General features: G+C 48.3%; 1 protein-coding gene across 2 annotated transcripts in view; it reads right to left on the minus strand.

The window, feature by feature from the left end:
• Positions 1-21,331, minus strand: part of ANOS1 (anosmin 1) — a 211,627-nt gene extending 190,296 nt beyond the window's left edge. For both annotated transcript variants that reach the window (XR_011463178.1, XM_070365572.1), the window contains exon 1: positions 21,018-21,331. Coding sequence is in view for 1 of the 2 variants with exons in the window: in XM_070365572.1 (XP_070221673.1) it covers positions 21,018-21,224 (207 nt within the window). In the remaining variant the exon portion in view is untranslated. The remainder of the gene's footprint in view (positions 1-21,017) is intronic.
• Positions 21,332-21,921: the final 590 nt, after the last annotated feature.

The following is a 21,921-nucleotide window of genomic DNA, read 5'->3' on the forward strand; positions in this document are numbered from 1 at the left end:
GATGCTGTGTGTTCATGGGGATGACAGGGTGGAAACACAGCCGACTCTAAACGCCCTCTCAAGTTCCCTGTTATTCTTCAAAATAGATGCTTGGCAGCTGTAAAGCTCAAAAGGGCGACCCATGCTTCATAATAAGTTCCCATGAGGCACATGACGGCCTGGATTCTAGCATGCTAACCAGCAGAGGTTAAGGATCAATTTAAAATTGTCAAGCTGGTTACTCATAAGCATAAACAGCAACCAGAGACAATATATCGGCAGGCAATATGCACTGGAGTCTCTTCTATTGCTGTTATCACCTGCTTGTTTTTATTCAGCTGCTCAGTTGTGTCTGATTCTTTTTGACCCCATGGACTGTAGCACTCCAGGCTCCTCCTGGAGTTTGCTCAGACTCATGTCCATTGAGTTGACGATGCTATCCATTATCACCACAACCATTTTAAAAAATGTTACTTGAAAAAATATACAATACCCGTAAATGAAAACTGTTTGTATTTCTTCAAAACAGTTTAGTATCCCGTTTGGGGATACAACAAATCCTAGAACTACTTACTTTACTACTAAAGCAAAATCTACCACCTTGATAAACACACACAAGGGATGGAAGATTCAGGACTGGTTCAGCTGAGTTTCATTTGTAGTGGGGAAAATCTAAGCAGGGAAAAACAATGACTAGCTGTACTGCATGGCTTTCCCATTCTACTTGACTTTACTAAGTCAGATTTCTGTTGCTTGGTTTTCTTGGGATATATGCTTCTTCACGGTGCTAATTTATGTGTTATTCATTAGAGAGTACAAGATAATTAATCAAATTAAAACACAGCATCTCATAGTCCGTGATACCCTGGCTCATATGGTATTCTAGCCCATTCATCATGGTACTGAGTTATTTTCATACAAAGTTCAAAAGATAGCCTGTTTTAATGAGAGATCACTTGAGAAAACATGATGAATTAAATCGGCTGAAAGAGAAGGAGCAATAACCTCAAGACAAGACCTCGATTTGCAGGGGAAAAAAATTAATTGCAAGAAAAAAAAATGTCGTATCTGCAGATTTATAAGCACCTAGCATCTGGGAAGGCAGGTTATGTTTTCCTAACAGAATAGATGACCTAGAATTCAGTGGTCTTTTCTCCTTATACAATAGCTAGGCAGGACTTCACTTTACAATTTAAAAATCTACTTAAGCTATTCCCATGCATCACACAGGAAAAGAAAATCTTTAAGTGGCGAGAGCAGATAAGAGATCTGAATCTCATTCTCTATGGAGAACTAGGCGCTTTCCAAGAAACTTCAAAGGGTAAGGTTTTCAAATTGAATAATAAATTAAAAAGTATTTCTTTTTCATTTTTAGAGCAATTTTAGGTTCGTAGAAAAATTAAAAGAAATGCACAGAGAAAGGCACTCATATAGCCCCCTGCTCCCCGACACGCACAGCCTTCTCCATCATCAACACCCACACCAGTGGCTCATTTGTTACAAGTGATGAACCTACAGCGAAACATCATTGTCTCCCAGAGTCTACAGTTTACTCCACGGCTCACTCCTCGTTGTGCATTCTAGGGATTTGGACAAATGTATGACTACTTAAATCTGTAATAATAGTATACAGAATAGTTTCACTGCCTGAAAAAAAAAAATCCTCTGTGCTCCACCTGTTCATTGCTACCCACCCCAGCCCCCGAAACTACTGATCTTTTCACTTTCTGCATAGTTGTGCTTTTTCCAGAAGGACACACAATTGGAATCCTGCAGTGTGCAGCCTTTTCAGACAGGCCTCTTTCACCCAATAATATACATTTTAGTTTCCTCCATGTCCCCTTCTGTCTTGACAGCTCATTTCTGTGTAGTGCTCAGTAACAGTCCATAATCTGGATGGACCTCACTTTATTCATTCTATTTATCCTTTCAGCTACTGGAGGACATCTTGGTTGTGTCCAAAATTGGACAATAATCGATAAAGCTGGTCTATACATTCATGGGCATGGATGTCTGCTTCATTATGTACAGACATTTTCATCCCATTCAAACAAATGCCGAGGAGTAAGGGTATGTTTGTTTCGTAAGAAACTGCCTGCCCCACTTTGCATTTCAGGCAGCAAGAAGGGCGAGTTCCTGGTGCTCCATCTCTTCAGCATCATCTGATATCATCAGTCTCCCGGATTACGGCCACTCTAATGGGCATGTGCTGGTATCTTGCTGTTGGAATCTGTCCTTTTCCTGATAACATGTGACATGGGCCATGTTTTTCATATGCTTCTTTGCCATCTGTCTATTTTCTTTGGTAAAGTGTCTGTTGCTGTCTGTGATTCCTTGGTTAGATCAAGTTGTTTAAATTCCCTTGCACTGCACAGAGTTGGACATGACTGAAGCAACTTAGCAGCAGCAGCAGCAGCCCTCACTTCACAGACCAGCCTGTGAAGACTGAGGGGTGCCCAGGATTCATTTTTGCGTCCCAAGCCCTTCAGCACCAGGGCCTCGCTCATCTTAACAACAGCAGCCAAGACTTGTGCAGAGCTGAGGATTGATACATGTGAGGTTCTGACCCAAGTGAATCGTGTGGCATCATAGCAGGGTCCAAAGAGGCAGCGTTACCACGGCCACCACTTTACAGGTGACACACCTGATATGAAGAGCACACGGAGGGCTTCCCTGGTGGCTCAGTGGATAAGAATCCGCCCACCAGTGCAGGAGACACAGGTTTGATCCCTGCTCCAAGAAGATCCCAAGTGCTATAGAGCAACTAAGCCCATGACCGAAACTACTGAGGCTGTGCTCCAGAGCCTGGGAGCCACAACTTCTGAGTCCGCATGCCCTGGAGCCCGTGCTCTGCAACAAGAGAAGCCACAGAAACGAGAAGCCTGCACACTGCAACTAGAGAGGAGCCCCTGACCACCTCAGTTGGAGAAAAGGCCATATAACAACAAAGAACCAGAACAGCCAAAAATACATAATTTTTTTTTTTAAAAAAGAAGCATGTAAGAAGGCTCAGAGACAAAAGGTTGTTTGAAAAAGGCAAAGAGTTTACTTGCAAAGAAGTCACAAGGGAATCCGATTTTAGGACCCGTGCACCAAATTTTAAAAACATAGTGGATATTTTAAGGAAAAGATGCTCTATGATCAACTTCACATTAGCCTGCTCATGGCTGGAAAAAAAAAAAAAACAATTTTCTTACAGGCTATCACATGCACATATGCCATGACCCATCTCCAGAATCATCACTGCTGAGGAAAGAGATACAGCTGTTTGCATTCAGGAGAATGAACTGCTATAGAATGGGAGCCAAGCATTTTTCTATTTGCACTTTGCAGAAACAAGTACCTCATGCTTTCTTAGAATCTCAAATGACAGAAATGAGCATGTTTCCAAACTTCCATGTTATAAGGAAAAAGTGAAAAAGTGGCTCAGTTGTGTCCGCCTCTTTGTGACCCCATGGATATACAGTCCATGGAATTATCCAGGCCAGGATACTGGAGTGGGTAGCCTTTCCCTTCTCCAGGGGACCCTCCCAACCCCGGGAACAAACCCAGGTCTCCCGCCCTGTAGGCGGATTCTTTACCAGCTGAGCCACCAGGGAAGCCCAAGAATACTGGAGTGGGTAGCCTATCCCTTCTCCAGCAGATCTTCCTGACCCAGGAATCGAACCGGGGTCTCCTGTATTGCAGGTGGATTCTTTACTAACTGAGCTATCAGAGAAGCCTAAGTGAAAAAAGAACGTTGTTACTGCAATCAATCTACTAGCTCATGTATCTAAGTTTACTCTTTCGAAGAAGATGACTGTATACGTCATAGAAGACTCATACATATACATTTAGATATGGATATGCATGTCTGAATACAGATACTGATCTAGACACATGTTGATCGAGAGAGATAAGTAACAAGAGAGAAAACTAGATCAGTGGTTTCCAACAGGAGTGACTTTACCCTCTGGCACAGATTGTAATGTCCAGAGATATTCATGTGTGTGTGTGTATGTGAGTGTCAAGATTGGGGGTGGGAGGAATCTACTGGGTAAAGACCAGAGGATTGCTCAGTGCTAAAGAATCCATCTGCCAATACAGGAGATGCATAAGACACAGGTTTGATTCCTGGGTCAGAAAGATACCCCGAAGGAGGAAATGGCAACACACCCCGGTATGTTTGCCTGGGAAATCCCATGGACAGAGGAGCCTGGTGGGCTACACAGTCCATGGGGTCCCAAACAGACATGACTAAGCACGCACGCTGGGTGCTGCTGAACAGCCCAACAATGCACAGGACAGACCCCATAACACAGAATAATCTGGCCCCCAAAGATCAACAGTGTCAAGGCTGAGAAACCATGAACTGGACACTTTTGGGTAACACACATACAGACACAGATATGAAAAAAAATACTTGGGGTACTAATTTTTTACAGTTGTTCAAAAAGGAAGAAGAAAAACTTCCTCCTTTTTTTTTTTTGCAAAATTGTGGAGTAACAAATGAGATTAGAGTACACAAGTCTTGCCCAAGAAAAACAGGTTTAAAATATTATACAAGTCCATGGCCTCCGAATAACAGAAAGATCAAAATACAAATGGAGATCTGTTCTCATGGAACCTCACCTCTACATGTTTTTTTCTAGTGATAGTTAACAAGTAAATATATCCTGCACAGAAGTATTTTTTTTTTAATTTCTTTGCAGCTGTGAGGACATTATCTCATAGCTCCGGATACAAACACGTGGAAACAACAACGGAAAATGTTCCCTACTTTCCTTTAGATTGTGGCCCAATGGGAAAAATCACTTCCCAGATGTTGGCCATTTCTGGAACGATCAGCGAATGGGTTTGGCTGTGCAGCTTTCAAAACGGGACAGCCAAGTGTCAAAATAAAGGAAGGAGAGGAAGAGAGGAGGGGGGGTGACAGAGAGAGAGAAAAGATGCATTTCTAGTCAAAGATGCCTCGGGGATATTCGCCAAACCCCTACTGTGGGCCTATCTATGTCTAAAAGAGGAAGAAAGGAACTGGGGTACCTATTTTAGGTTTTAAAGGCAAAGTTTCAGTTCTAAATGGCTATGATAGCCCAAAACATGGAAGAGAAAATCATTAGAAGCCAAGTAAGTGCCCGCCTTCAACCAATGACTACCTTTAATTGTGGCAAGCATCTCAGGTGATGCTCTGCAGTTTCTTTCCACAGAAGAAATTTTTAAAAATTGCAGTTACCAATACATCTCAATGGCAATCGGCAGCTCACTGTTTCTGAAAGTCATCAGTAACTTCTACACATACTTGGCATTCTTACCATTAATAAACTTCCACCCCAGAAAGTGAGGTCCAAGTTGGGATTTGCTGTAACTTTACCCCTATTTGACTCACCCATATGGGAGGACCGCTGAGCAAGATTGGACCACCCCAGATGCCTGGGTTGTGGGGGGGGGGTCTTCTGATTCTTGTTTCACACCAGGTTTCTCCTCTGTGGTGAGCAAAACCCTATTCATTGGGGGAATGGCCATCAAGGGAAGTACTGACTTCAGTAAGCAGGGGCAAAGTAGGTAGCCCCATCATGATGTGTAAAGTGTGGAAATCTGAGTGTCTCAACAGAATTGTTTGTACAGAGATTTCTCAGGGAACTGTGTCACAGTTCCAAACGTGGGGATGTTGACGATGAAGATGGGAAGATGGGGATGACGATATGATGCTGGTGATGGCAGTTATGATGATAATAATGATAGTGATAATGGTGGAGGCATTACGGTCACGATGGTAACGCTGGTGATGGTGGTGATGGAGGGGATGGTGGTTATGATGATAACGATGGTGGTGATGATGGTCATGATGATGGTGATGGTAGTGATGATGGTCATGAGGATAACGATGGTGGTGATGATGGTCAGGATGATGGTGATGGTGATGGTGGTGATGATGGTCATGATGATAACGATGGTAGTGATGATGGTCATGATGATGGTGATGGTGATGGTAGTGATGATGGTTATGATGATAACGGTGGTGACGATGGTCATGATGATGGTGATGGTAGTGATGATGGTCATGATGATGGTGATGGTGATGGTGATGGTGATGGTAGTGATGATGGTCATGATGGTGAAGATGTGATGGTGGTGGTTATGATGATAATGATGGTGACGATGGTGGTGGGAGTGATGATGGTCATGATGATAACGATGGTAGTGATGATGGTGATGGTGATGGTAGTGATGATGGTCATGATGATGAAGATGTGATGGTGGTGGTGATGATGATACTGATGGTGATGATGGTGGTGGGAGTGATGATGGTCCTGATGGTGATGGTCGTTACGACGATGGTGATGATGATAGCGGTTGTGGTGGTGATGACAATGATGGTGGTGGTAATGATGATGCTCATGATGATGGTGGTGGTGGTACGGATGGTGATGATTATCATGATGGTGATGATGGTGGTGGTGGTAGTGATGATGGTTACGATGATACTGGTGATGGTTATGATGATGGTGGTGATGGTGGTGGTCATGGTGATGACGGAGATGATTATGATGATGGTGGTGGTGATTCCCTCACAACTGGAAATGGTCTTGGTATTCGCATCCTGCGGGGTCTGTTCAACTGTTGGAAAGCAAGCTAATGATGCAGAGATGCCAGTTTCCTCATCAACAGTTGGAAAGCAAGCTAATGATGCAGAGATGCCAGTTTCCTGAGCATCAACAGTTGGAAAGCAAGCTACTGATGCAGAGATGCCAGTTTCCTTGGCAAATTTGCTTTTTCGTAACAGCACTGAGCAACCTGTCCAGGGGTCAGCGTGACATATCACTTGTAAGATGTGAGTCCTCTTGAAAATCTCTCTCTCACTCTTCTAGGTTTGCGAGTCTTTTGTCAATTTTGCTTCCAGTCCACAAAGCACAACAAACAGTATACATTCATTCCTCTACAGCAGGCATTTAAAGACAAGGGCTGAGACATCTATAAGACTACAAACTGCCATCTCTCTCAATGATGTCTCATCAGAGAATGAAGCAAGGGTTGGTAAAGTGTCATCGGAGGGACTGTTTGTATGAATCCAATAAGGACACCATAAGTAATCGGGAAAAATCACGTTTAACCTGAAACTTCTACTTTTTGTTTGCATTTAGTGTTTCTTGACTGTTTTGGTCTTTCTTTGAGAGAAGCTCTCAGTCACCTCCCAAGAATGTGCCCCCTCTGGCTTGTTCTTAGATAAGAACATCACTTGCATTGGAGGGAGATAGGAAGGACAAAACGTTGTGCTGTGTTTCAAACACGAATTATTAATGCATTGGAATAGTACAGTGGGATTGAAAAAAAGGTGCAGACTGAGAACACAAGATGGAGAAAAGAGCTGTAAATTGCTTACGTACACGAATTCCCAACACTTCTGTTGTCCCCAGCAGTGGCATGATTAATGACATTTTCGGAAGGTGATGGATTACTTTGCAAAATTAATGTTTCTTGCTTCATTAAAAGGACTCTGTTTTATGTTTTCATTTATGGACTTATAAAATTGTCACTTCTTTGGCTATCATTAGAAATTAGCTATGAAACTTTAAAAGTCATCAGGTTTAGATTCAGGACTGGGAGGGGGCGGTGGCAGGGACATGCATTTTTGTTCTCTGAAGGTTCTTTGAGATCCTGCGTGTGCCAATAGGACCATGCACTTCCCTACAGTGAAGACGCTGATCACCAGCCATATGACTCTTTCCAGTGGAGACAGCATATGTCCTTTATCTTTCAAAGAAAGAAGGTACCAGGGAATACGGAATTATGTATTTTGAGGCCACTCTAATACAGTGTCATTTTCTCCAGCTGGCAGGGTGTTAATCACTTGGAGACGAAAAAGCTTACTAAATGAAGGAAGCTACAATTTAAAATGAAAGGATAAATAGCATGTGAATGAAGAGTTTTATATTAGCGTTTTTTTCCCCCTCTTGATGAGCCATTGTTCCTCAGGTTCCCCTGAGGATAGACTGTTGGACTTTGGGGGCGGTTACAGAATCGCAGGTCATCACCATTTTCTTTCCACATGCAGCCTTGACAATTTTCTACATTCTTTCTCAGAATTCCTTATTGTCTAATGCTTATGTATTATTGGGAAGCTGGAAAGAATGATCAAGTGTAAACACACACACACCACTCAAAACAAACAAAAAAAGCAAGTGAATGAGCATATGACAGGTCTTGGAAGTTGCTATTCACATACCTACAAGCTACCATCACCACTGGCAAATACTCTGAATATGTCCTGTTACAGAACAGCAACAGCAGCCAAGAATGAAGGTCAAGGCTGAAGTCCTGAGACCTCTGGGATTCCCAGACAACAGATTCATCCTCTATGACATTAAGAAGTCCAGCTGTTCATGAAATATTTCTGCGAGGATTATAATACTTCTCTGCTATTTGGGTAGACAAGGGGAATTCTGGTAGGCCTACACAAACTCAGGACGTCCCAGGTGGCACCAGTGGTAAAGAAGCCACCTTCCAATGCAGGAGACGTAAGAGCCACGGGTTCGATCCCTGGGTCGGGAAGATCCCCTGGAGAAGGAAATGGCAACCCACTCCAGTATCCTTGCTTGGAGAATCCCACGGACAGAGGAACCTGGAAAGATACAGTCCATGGGGTTGCAAAGAGTTGGACGTGACTGAAGCAACTTAACACAAACTCAATTTATAAGGGAAAAGTCTTCATCTAAGAAATTACAACTGTGTGTCAAATGGCTGTATAAAGATTTAAAAGACGACTAATGATTATAATACTTCCTTCACTTCCACAACTGTTCGCACAAATGTCTATCAGTCTCTCCCTCTAGTAGAAAATAATTCTTCTGTGGGCGGGAATCACGAAACACGCTGAGTCCCCAGAAACTAAGCTACTTGAATGATAACTGCGTGTGACAGATTTGTGTTGGTTGGAAGAACTAGGATAGACGAGGGCACATGGGATCTTGTTGATGGAGTGGGATTTTTAACATATCTTTTTCTTCTATCACGCCAACAACCTTTCACTTCGATACTTCGTGACACAATGGTGGTTCCAGGAGGCAATGAATCCATGTCCCCCCAGACTCAGTGATCCTTGATGATATTACAGCTGACATGTTAACTCTGTCTTCTCTCCCTGTTAACACGTTGAGAAGTGGATCATTTAGCATAAACGTCTGGCAATGTGACAATTAGGGCTTGAGTTTCTGCCACGAAGCCTTGATTATCTCACCTTCTGATGGCTTTGGTTGTCTTATCTATCAAAATAATGCTCCTGACCTCAAAAGAGTTGCTGTGAAGGTCAAAGAGAGATTTTATGTGAAACTACTCTGTAAACTGCAGACGGTGATTGCAGCCATGAAATTAAAAGATGCTTACTCCTTGGAAGAAAAGTTATGACCAACCTCGACAGCATATTAAAAAGCAGAGACATTACTTTGCCAACAAAGGTCCGTCTGGTCAAGGCTATGGTTTTTCCAGTAGTCATGTATGGAAGTGAGAGTTGGACCATAAAGAAAGCTGACTGCTGAAGAATTGATGCTTTTGAACTGTGGTGTTGGAGAAGACTCTTGAGAGTCCCTTGGACTGCAGGAGATCCAACCAGTCCATCCTAAAGGAGAACAGTCCTGGGTGTTCATTGGAAGAACTGATGCTGAAGTTGAAACTCCAATCCTTTGGCCACCTGATGCGAAGAGCTGACTCATTTAAAAAGACCCTGATGCTGGGAAAGATTGAGGACAGGAGGAGAAGGGGATGACAGAGGATGAGACGGTTGGATGGCATCACTGACTCAATGGTCACGGGTTTGTGTGGACTCTGGGAGTTGGTGATGGACAGGGAGGGCCTGGCATGCTGTAGTCCATGGGGTCACAAAGAGTTGGACACGACTGAGCGACTGAACTGAACTGAACTCTGTCAACATCAAGACTGCATAAAAAATAATGAACGCCAAATAACCTAGCCTGTGGCTTGGTCGTTCAGCAGAGATTCTGCTTTGGGTCCAGCCCCACCAATTCAGAAGTGGGATCCTACTGTAAGCCAAAGTGTGACTGCAGGGAGAGGGGAAAGGCAGTCCTTTCTTTCTTTTTGATGCTCAGCTGGGGCTTTTTCTCAGGGGGTGCTGGCAAGGATCTCTAGAGAGATCAACTCAATAGCCTAGGGCACTGGTGGTGGAGCCCGAAGTTCAACCAGATCAGCAAGAACCAGGAAGACATCGCCAAGTGTGATGACTTGCTCTCAACCTGTCCTGCAGAACAACGGACTTGAGTTTTGTAACAGCTCTCCCCAAAAGTCCCCAACACCTGGCTGCTGTCTGGGTGGGCTGACGCTGTATCCTGTCCATCACGAGCCACCAAGAGGTCCCCAGCAGACAGACCGCACTCCCGCAGGACTCTGCATTGACTCACATTGGCTCTTCTACGTTGGAAGAGCCCACAGTGGCTGTGCTTAGCTCGTATCATCTCCCTTGGGAAACATCCACTCAAGCAACAGGACCCCTCCTCTGAGATCTCACACAAATAACTCTCCCCAACCCCTCCCTGGTGGACTGCCGTGGTCTGTTTATAAGTCTTAGTTCTTATATCAGACTCTAAATCCCTCAGGATTTTACAGCCTCATCTCTGAAATTGCAGCAATCCATCGATATCAGCTGAAATAAATGGAAGTGATTAAAGTGACGTGCTTCTTTTTTTTTTTTAAAGGGAGAAAGAGATGCAGCATCTACAGTCTGAAATTTACATGAAACTGAGCCATAGACAAGGCTTGCATCAATCACTCTTTACTTGTTGGCTCTCAGGGATGACCACTTTTATCCAACCGTCTGTCCCAGACTTGGGGAAATGCCTCAGCTCACCACTTTGAAACCGTGGGCATGTAAAGTCTTTTACACATATGGAGGGGACTCGGGGTCTCTGGTGGCTCAGTGGTAAAGAATCTGCCTGTCAATGCAGGAGATGCAGGTTCCATCCCTGGGTGGGGACTATCCCCTGAAGGAGGAAATGGCAACCCACTCCAGTATTCTTGCCTGGAGAGTCCCATGGATAGAGCAGCCTGGCGGGCTACAGTCCATGGGGTCACAAAGAGTCAGACCCGATGGAGTGACTGAAAAACAACAAATAGGTCCTGGGGGGACGTGGCACCCTTGGTCACTTGCTGAGTCAATCCAGAGCTGCGTAATATCTGAACTAACTGGTCTTCCTTGCATCTTCTTAGACCTGCCGGGGATACTGAGGTTACTGATGTCCCCTGACGCTATCTACTGTCCAGCTCTCACACACTGTTTCAAGCTGGCTTCATAGTACAGTTGTCCCGTGAGGACTGTGGGCTTCTGGGACCCCCGTGGGTATTAAAATCTGAGGACACTCAAGTCTCATACACAGTGGCAGAGTAGAGCTGGCTCTCTGTCTCTGCAGGGTCCTCATCCCCAGATTCGCCCAACTGCAGCTGGCAGAACCAGCACATACACAGTGCCGACTGTATTTATATACAGGGATGAGTGTGTGTATTTGTGTGTATTTCACACAGGCAGTGAAGAAGCATGATATATGTGATGTGTGTGTGTGTGTGTCTGTGTGTGTGTATTTCACACAGGCAGTGAAGAAGCATGATATATGCATGTGCGCACACGTGTATATTTACGGGGATATACTTATGTGTTAGGATAACACATGATATGCTTATGTGTTAGGATCAAGATTTTAATCTTTCCACTGAAATCATCAGGAGAGAAAACTAAAACAAATAACAGAAAACGTCCTGACTCTCTGAGTGCTTCCTGATCTAGAACGATTAAACAGAAACGGACTCCCAGACTTGGAAACCAAACTTATGGTTACCAAAGAGGAAAAGGTGGGGGAGATAAACAGGAGTTTGGGACTAACATGTACACGCTACTCTATATAAAGTAGATAACTAACAAGGATGTTTAACAAGGATGTACAGCACAGGGAATTCTACTCAATACTCCGTAATGACCTACCTGGGGAAAGAATCGGAAAAAAGAGTGCATATATGTCTATGCATAATCCATTCACTTTGCTATGCAGCAGAAAGTAACACACCATTTTAAGTCAAGTATGTGAAAGTCGCTCAGTCGTGTCCGACCCTTTGCAACCCCATGGACTATACGGTCCATGGAATTCTCCAGGCCAGAATCCTGGAGTGGGTAGCCTTTCCCTTCTCCAGGGGATCTTCCCGACCCAGGGATCGAACCCAGGTCTCCCGCATTGCAGGCGGATTCTTTATGAGCTGAACCAAGCAGACTTCAAGTACACTGAGCTGCGTCAGGTATACTTCAGTCTACAATTAACATTAAATAAATAAAGGGGACAGCGGGGAAAAGTCTGAACTGAGGGTTGTGGAAGCTGGGTCATGTTTTTACTTCTACAGTCTATTATCTGTACGAGATTGAATGAATCATTCCGATAAGAATCAAGGTGTGTAACCTGCAGGAGGAAGGGGCTGAATTAGGGTAGAAGAGGCACCTGAAGGGAGGTGTCTGGGCTTCCTGGAGGCATTCATCTCTGTGAACGTGATGGATAGGGGAAGCTCTCAGAGAAGGGGAGGGAAGGGCAGAGGTGAAGCAGGCATGCCGTCTCAGGGAGAGCCCTGAGAAGCTTGGCCCCACGCAAGGCTGCAGAGCATAAACTGAACCAGAGCTGATCCCAGCAAGAGGGCTGGCCTCCTGGATCCCCCCTGCGGTGAGCCAATGACCATGATTTGCCCTCATCAAGGAAGGAGGATGCGAGACCCTGCTGGCAAGACGGTGCCCAGGGGCGAAAGGTCAGTCTCCAAGGGGGAGCAGCTGTAAGCTATTAGCAGCTGATCCAGGGGCTGGGGTGGGGGGCGGCAGAGCAGACCGGGGGCCAGAAGGTCACCAACAGCATCTTCTGAGATGGGATAGGCGGCTATGCCCCAGATCCATTGCTTCAGGGAAGCCAAAGGAAATTACACATTCTCCTTAGACGGATGGTGCAAAAAATAACTACAAGGTCGACGATATCCGTTTTATCAGTCTACTTTGGTAATGCCTCATTACCTCATGCTGATCTGAAGTTGGAAGGACTTACAGATATCTTTGATTAATGGGAAGAGCAAAAACTAGGTCACACTTAATAAATGCCATATGTTGACAGACAATCAGACTTTCAGAATATGGAGTCCAGGGTGAGTGCAAAAGAAATGTGGAAAGGTGGCTGACTTCAGAACTCTCAATTGGGGCTTGGCGCTCAGACAGTGTACCAACAGTGTTCGGAGTTATGGAATAATTTGACAAAGCATCCCAACGGTTCAGTTCAGTTCAGTCGATCAGTCATGTCCGACTCTTTGCAACCTCATGAACTGCAGCATGCCAGGCCTCCCTGTTCATCATCAATTCCCAGAGTTTACCCAAACCCATGTTCATTGAGTCGAGTCGGTGATACCATCCAACCATCTCATCCTCTGTCATCCCCTTCTCCTCCTGCCCCCAATCCCTCCCAGCATCAGGGTCTTTTCCAATGAGTCAGCTCTTCGCATCAGGTGGCCAAAGGGGTGGAGTTTCAGCTTCAGCATCAGTCCTTCCAATGAACACCCAGGACTGTTCTCCTTTAGGATGGACTGGTTGGATCTCCTTGCAGTCCAAGGGACTCTCAAGAGTCTTCTCCAACTCCACAGTTCAAAAGCATCAATTCTTTGGTGCTCACCTTTCTTTATAGTCCAACTCTCACATCCGTACATGACCACTGGAAAAACCATAGCCTTGACTAGACAGACCGGCATACACTATTTCCCCCAGTACTACCGTTCAGATACCAAACATCTGTCAATAATATGGATATGCTTCACCGATCATCTTCCCAACCCCAACCCTCAAAATTGTTTAAGAGTCAGATTTCTGGAAAGCAATGACCAAGTCACATGCAGTTCAGTTCAGTCACTCAGTCGTGTCCGACTCTTTGCGACCCCATGAATCGCAGCACTCCAGACCTCCCTGTCCATCACAAACTCCCGGAGTTCACCCAGACTCACGTCCATCGAGTCAGTGAGATGGCTGGATGGTGTCACATGTAGGGACTTCTGCATTTCTGAGTTAATACAAGCAGTGCCTGCAGAGAGTGTTATAAGTTTCTTTACCTAGCCTGAAAGTTGTATACCTATTCACTGAAACACACCAAGGGAGGTTATACAATGAAAACTGATGAGTCTATCTTTAAAAATATAATAACCTCACATAATTTTTTTAGAACGGGAATGACTACACAAAGAACTGAAGTTTAGCTTTTAAATGGAAGTCTCTAAACACACATACGTGTATGTTTTTTATTAATATGGGTGAGTGAGTGAAAGTCGCTCGGTCGTGTCCAACTCTTTGCGACCCCATGGACTGCACAGTTCATGGAATTCCCCAGGCCAGAATACTGGAGTGGGTAGCCATTTCCTTCTCCAGGGGATCTTCCCAACCCAGGAATCAAACCCAGGTCTCCCACATTGCAGGTGGATTCTTTACCAGCTGAGCCACAAGGGATAATATACTGAAATGTATATAGATACATACTGCACACAATGTATAAAATATATAAACATATTTCTCCTCTAATGATACACAGCACAAAGAAATCAATAAGTCCACAAGTATTTTCCAATGTAGTTTTATAACGTTCTATAATAGTCACAATAAGATAGACTTTTAAATCATGTTCACTGAGGGATGGAATGGGGAGGGAGGAGGGACGGGGGTTCGGGATGGGGGACACATGTACACCCATGGCTGATTCATGTCAGTGTATGGCAAAAACCACTACAATATTGTAAAGTAATAAGCCTCCAATTAAAATAAATAAATCATGTTCAATGAGAAACAGTTTATTAGAAGCAAGAAAATTTGCCGTGTATAACCTAATGTTTGGGCTTCCCCAGTGGTAAACAATCTGCCTGCTAATGTGGGAGACCCAAGAGACGCAGGTTCGATCCTTGGGTCAGGGGGAGGAAACAGCAACCCACTCCAGTATTCTTGCCTGGGAAATCCCATGGACAGACAAGTCCAATGAGCTGCAGTCCACGGAGTTGCAAAACTGAGCGACCGAGCATGCATGCAAACAACCTAATAGTGTTTAGTTTTGGGTCAAAGTTAGAAATTCTTGGAGACACAACGAGAGATCCAGCAACCCAGACCAGGATATACGAAGGTGAAACTTGAGGATGGCCTTTCTTCCCAGAGACTTTCAGCACGTCACTTCGACCTCACTGCAGGCCCAGCAGACACACCAAGACTTGAGTATATTCACCACAAGATCGTTGCTTTAAAACTCTGCCAGCCTGGGGCTGATTCGTGGCTACCGAAGGCTTCCGAAGCGCTAATTATTTGCTTACTTTTTCTGAGAGCAGAGGCTAGTCCTCTATGCAGAATGAGCTAATCACCAGCTCTATTCTCTCTTCTGCCAAAACAAACAGCCTCCAATTACTGCTAGAAGAAAGCCTCTGATCTCTAATCAGTTACCTAAACCAGGCTCTCAGTGCTACTTGGAAGAGTGAATCATGTCCCATTAAGCAAGAATCTCTTCGCACTAATAAAATCCTAGAGCCCTAGGACCAAGGCCGCCAGCAACCTGCTACTTATCTTCCAAGACTCCATCCACTTCGCCCCATCAGGTCCTAAAATCTGGCCAAGAAATAAGGCTCACTCAGACTTTTTATTCCACTCGGGCTATTTTTCCTCAAGCCCTCGTCTACTGCGCCTACTTTGAGAATACCCAGGCACAGGAAGAGCAGGTTGCAGGTCTGCTAACATTCAGGGATAGGACTCCTCTCTGCGAGGATCTGAGGCTCAGCTCCATCACAGCCGTGATGTGCAGAACCTGGGGAGACAGGCGGGGTGGCCACCAGGAATGTCCCAGCACAAGCAAGGAACTCACTCAGGCAGGATACGTGAGATTCACCCAAAAAGACACAGAGCTTCTTTCAGGCTTAGTGTCCCTCTTGTTTAATCTTCTAGTGAAGGAAGCTCCCGTACTTAGGCTACCTGATGGGAAGAGCCGACTCACTGGAAAAGACCCTGATGCTGGGAAAGATTGAAGGCAGGAGGGGAAGGAGACCACAGAGGGTGAGATGGTTGGATGGCATCACCAACACAATGGACATGAGTTTGAGTAAACTCCGGGAGTTCATGATGGACACGGAGGCCTGGCGTGCTGCGGTTCATGGGGTCTCAAAGAGTCGGACACGACTGAGCAACTGAACAGAATGGAGAAAATAAGTGCAGGGCCAGGTTACTCCCAAGTGAACACGTCAGTTATCAGATCTCTGAACACTAAGGACAACCTATGAATAAATCCCCAGGACAAGCGGGCGTAACCGCTTCCAGGGGTTGAACAATCCAAACCAGGGCCGGCCCCAGGGACACAGATCCGTGCATGTGGTTCAAGCTCAGAAAGAGCCCTGCAGCTTGGGGGTGACCGCGCCAAGACCACCTATTGGAATTCTCAGTGATCTCGTCTCTGAGTCTGCATTTTTCAATGTGGAATCTGCTGGGATGCTGAAGCATGTTCTGGAGATCTCTGCAGGCATGATGCCTCTCACCTCCCTCTCCTCTCCAGCAAAGGTTCTGAGCTGCCTAACACTCTGGGGCCCCCCGGAGCCCCAGTCCTCCCCAACCTCTCCCTGCCAACGCCCCCCCCATCAAAGTACTGTCACACTCTGCCCCCTGCAGCAACCTGAGAGTGGGCACAAGGAATGCTGGGGGGCGCGTGCATGCTTTGACACGCCCACAGTTTAGTGGTGGCCATGCCCGTCCCACGCTGGGAGCTGCAAGCTGTGTTTGTGGACGACCAGCCACAGGCCACAACGCCACAGGAATGAGCCTGTTACCCATTCCTGGTGCAGGCAGCTAACTGCCTCTGCTAAGGCAGTCTGAGCACCCTTGTGGGGGGGCTGCCCATCCACTATAGGTTGAGCAGGAGGAAGGGGAGACCTCTAGTTCAACTTCCTGAAGTCGCTCAGTCATGGGCAACTCTTTGCAATCCCATGGACTGTAGATTACCAGGCTCCTCTGTCCATGGGCCTCTCCAGGCAAGAGTACTGGAGTGGGTTGCCATTTCCTTCTCCAGGGGAACTTCCCAGCCTGGGGATCGAACCTGGGTCTCCCACATGGCAGGCAGACGGTTTACCCACTGAGCCACCAGGGAAGCCTAACTTCCCGAAAGTGAAAGGGAAAGTGGCTTAGTCGTGTCCAGCTCTTTGCGACCCCATGGACTATACAGTCCATGAAATTCTCCAGGCCTGAATACTGGAGTGGGTAGCCTTCCCCTTCTCCAGGGGCTCTTCCCAACCCAGGAATCGAACCCAGGTCTCCCGCATTGCAGGTCGATTCTTTACCAGCTGAGCTATGATCTAGCTAAAACAAGGTCCCATGCGTTGGCCCAGCAGCTGGCAGGAAAGGACACCAGGCGAGCGTCATGCCTGAGCAAGTGTGCGTGCTCATCAGATCCTGGGTATCCATGATGGTCTACACACATCCTGCGACATTCCCCTGTGGGGCATCCATTGTGTACACCCCCACACAGGGCACTTTGGGAGGTGGGCTTCCCTGGTGACTCAGACGGTAAAGAATCTGCCTGCATGTGGGAGACCCAGATTTGATCCCTGGGTCAGGAAGATCCCCTGGAGAAGGGCATGGCAACCCACGCCAGTATTCTTGCCTGGAGAATCCCATGGACAGAGGAGCCTGGCAGGGCTACAGTCCATGGGGTCGCAAAGAGTCGGACACGACTGAGCGACTAACACTACCTCTGCCACCTTTCTGAGTCTGGCCCCAGCTTGGCCCTCGAGGGATGAGCCAGAAAATCCAAATTGTGTACTGCTGGTAATTCCAAGTGAAACGTCTGATGTTTGGGTATAACACAAGCACTGCACAAGAGAAAGATGAACAGTGAAATCCACGCGAATGACTTCATCTTTAAATTATTCTTTATCGAGAAGAGTACTGGAGAGCAAATTTAAAACACCACGGAGAAGCCAAGAGAGAAGGGTCACAGCAGAAAAAACGGGTTTGATAGTTTAGTTCCTTCCACAACACTTCTTACTCTTTAACCACGGACAGCACGTTTCTATGTGGCCCCGTGGCCAGAAAAAAAGGCAGCTGGTTCTGAAGTAAATCAACCTACTAACCTTGGAAGAAAAGCTGTGACCAATCTAGACGGCATATTAGAAAGCAGTCATTGCTCTGCCGACAAAGGTCTGTCTAGTCAAAGCTATGGTTTTTCCAGTAGTCATGTATGGATGTGAGAGTTGGACTCTAAAGAAAGCCGAGGGCCGAAGAATTGATGCTTTTGAATGTTTTTGTTGGAGAAGACTCTTTAGAGTCCCTTGGACTGCAAGGAAATCCAACCAGTCCATCCTAAAGGAAATCAGTCCTGAATACTCATTGGAAGGACTGATGCTGAAGCTCCAATCCTTTAGCCACCTGATGCAAAGAACTGACTCATTTGAAAAGACCCTGATGTTGGGACAGATTGAAGGCGGGAGGAGAACGGGACGACAGAGGATGAGATGGTTGGATGACATCACTGACTCGATGGACGTGAGTTTGAGCAAGCTCCGGGAGTTGGTGATGGACAGGGAGGCCTGGCGTGCTGCAGTCCATGGGGTCGCAAAGAGTCGGACACGACTGAGCAACTGAACTGAACTCAACTGAGAGTCCACACGCTTGTCTGGCCTCAAGGCTGCAGGCGAACCTTCCTCCACCCTTACAAGCAGGTCAGGAACCACGCAAGAGAAACTGGGAACCACCACCTGCACCAGAGACAGCCTTCCGCTCGGGCTTATTTGCACAAGTGTGGGTGGCTGGGGTATCCCTGATAAAAGGCACTGTTCCAAGCCCTTTCTCCAGCCCAGCCCTTCCCACCAATTCACAAATCCCACCTGCAGTTGCCCCCTGCCTGATACCTCAGCATCCTTCCAATTATTTAAAGAGGGGAGGGACGGGGAAGCTTGAGGTTTTATAAGGAGCGTGCGCCTCTGTCTTTTCAAATCTTAAGAAAGCTTAATCCCTGCAATTTAGATAAATCAGATAGGCATTACCAGGGTAGGGTTAAACCTCCAAGAATGGCTTTGCCATTGATTGCAGAAACAGCAGTTATTAAGTCCTAACTGAGTAATTTGCAGCTTAGTTCACCCCCCACCCCAGCTAATTAAAATGTAATCAGGATTGTCTGGCAATGTGTATTCTGTCAGCAGTTTTTTCTTCCGAAGAGAAATCATGCCAAGAGACCACAAGAAAAGCCTTTCACGGGAATTGGCTTGATCTGCACTGTTTCTTTAGGCGCTGAAACTGTAAAACAAATAAATTACAGCGACTGACAGTTCAATTTAAAGAAGGAAGGAAGGGAAGAAGAAAAAGAAAAGACAGTCTTTCTCCCTGGGAACAGGATGCTGTTTTATGTCGTTGTTTGAACAATAGGGTGGCATTGCCTCAGAAGAGCGACCGCAGGGCAGGGCAGGGGGGCAAGAATCCAGGTGGCTGGGAGGGACCCTCTCCAGGGTGTCCGCGGAATTTCAGCGCAGGAGACCACACCCCCGGGTCCCTTCCCTGAAGACCAAATGGGATCGCGGAGTTTTCTCAAACCTACGGATGCCCCTTCTCTGCGAACACGCAGAACCGAGCGTACTCGGGCGCGTGCAGACTTGGCCAGCGGGTTCACTCTCTGCACATCCCAACTTTTAGCTCTTCGTGGGCCATTCTGGCCAAGGTTTCATTAGCTCTCTCACGCCAGAATGAACGGGGCTTAAAGGCTTCGGAGATTCGTCCCAGACTCCACGGTCACTACGATGGCTCCCATCGCAGCTTAGTGCCCGCGGACCCCTGGAAGGCCCCTTTGACCCCGCGCAAGCGCGAGAAGTGCCTCGTTTATTTCAGAGGGACTCCGCTTAGAAACCCACCGAGGAGCCGCGCGGCCCCTTTCTGGGAGCCGCAGTTTTCCCTGCGGCCAGAAGTTGGGATCTTATAACAGGTGAACGCCTACAAGGCTAGAGAGGAGACGGCGAGGGCGAGAAGCTAGCACACGAGAGAAATTAGGTTATACGCGTGAATGATTGCAGAGTGAGCGCGCTCCGATCAGCTGGGGACCGCGGCTGCGAGACGCGCCTGGGGCCGGCTCGGGAGCGGTTCCCGCGCGCCCATCGGCACCCAGGGTCCCTGAGTCACTCCCCGCTGTGGTTCCCCCCAGCATCCCAACCATCTACTGGCATCAAGCTTCCTGTCCCCTGAACCTTCTACACACGCACACGCGCCCCTATACCCCGAAGCCGGCAAAATCTACGAGGGTTGGAAGAGATACTGGCTCCGGGAGTCCTCTCGGAACATCCGAACTTGACGCCTCCAAGTCCCTTATCCGTTGCCATCTCATCCCTTAGTCTCCACGCCACTCGCTGGCGACACCAAGAAGCTCTGAGGCTCCGAACTGGGGAGGCACAGTCACCGGCAGTAACCAGCACCCCACCCCACCCCGCGCAACACAAACTCGCTGAAAGATACGACCCCTGGCCGAGGCTCCAAGGGTGGACCGCGAGCTCTCGGCCCGCCGAGTGCGAAAGCAAAGCTCAACAGAGACAAAAAAGTCTTGGCCGGCGGGCACCTGCGGCGTCGGGGCTGGTCGCGCGGGGTCCTCGGGCGCAGCGGAGCGCGGGCCTCGCTCGCTCTGCCCGCGACGCGGAGGGCCGGGAGCGCCCGGGGACTTTGAGGGGAGACTGGCCAGAGGCCCGCAGTCCCGCGGCGGAGGTCCCGGGGCAACTCACAAGCCCACAGCCCACCCCACTCCATCCTTGGAAGCCACAAAACCGCTCTCCCTTCCCAAGGGAAACCGCCTTTTGGTTTTCCCCGGGGAAGAAGGGAGTTAGGTCGGGAGCCGACTAGGAGCTGCAAAGGGGGGATCGCCCACCGCCCCCCCTCCCCTAAGGTACAACCCACCCCGCGCGTAAAGCCGGACCCCGGCCGGCTGCCGCTGAGCGAGAAGTTTGAGCGGCGAGGCTGGAAGGCGCGCGCCCCGCAGCGCCAGGGGAGGACCCGGGCGCGCGGCTGTGCGTACCTGGAAGTGCTGGAAGAAGGCGGAGATGCGCGTGATCTGCAGGCTGAGGCACCTGGAGGCGCAGCGGGCGCGCTGTACGCTCCCTGCCGCCAGCGACTCATCCAAGCGCCGGGCAGCGGCCGCGCCGGAGCCGGCAGCCAGGCAGCCCGCGGAGGCCGCCAGCCAGAGGCAGAGGGTCAGGGCCGCGCCGGGCGCCCCGGCCGCCATGGCTGCGGGTCGGAGGGCGCGCGGGCGCCGGGCGCTGGCCGACGCTGCCAGCTCCGCACCGCCGCCGGGGACCGCGCGGCCGCCGCAACTCCGCTGGCAAAGTTCAATCAGGCCACTCCCGCCCGGCGCCCTCCCCAGGCCCCGCCTCCGGGGCGGAGCGAGGGTGACAGACGGCCGCGCCATTGGCTGAGAGGAAAGTGAGTGACAAGGATGGGCGGGGCGGGCGGAGGGCAGTGGGCAGGTCCAAGCTAGCCAGACGCGCGCCCGCCCGCCGAGCGCGCCCGCCTGCCGAGCGCCCCCCGTGCGCCCCTCTCCTGGGAGTCCGCTTCCGCGCACTCCGCCTACGCTCCCTCCTGCCCCTCAGCACCCCCTCGCCAGTCGGGCCTCAACAGCAGGCCCCGGGCCTGGGTGTCAAGTGCTGGCCTGGGCATCAGGGCCTGGAACCCCACCTGGACGTGAGAACAGGTTAAGGATAGACGGAAGCGCCCCCCGAACTTGTGGGCTTCCATCCCTGCTTCCGACTCCAGTGGTCCCAGGTCCTACTCATATGCTTTGGAGTATTTGGATTTCCCTTTTCCGAAGAGCGGAAAGGAGCGAATGGACAGAACTGCGCTGGGCGCAATAAGAGGAGACAGGCAGGGACTTTGACCCCCCCCCTTCCCCCAAATCCCTCCACCCCCTCCCCCGTTCCTTCTTT

The sequence above is a fragment of the Bos mutus genome, chromosome X (genome assembly GCF_027580195.1).
Source record: "Bos mutus isolate GX-2022 chromosome X, NWIPB_WYAK_1.1, whole genome shotgun sequence".
Taxonomy (NCBI): domain Eukaryota; kingdom Metazoa; phylum Chordata; class Mammalia; order Artiodactyla; family Bovidae; genus Bos; species Bos mutus.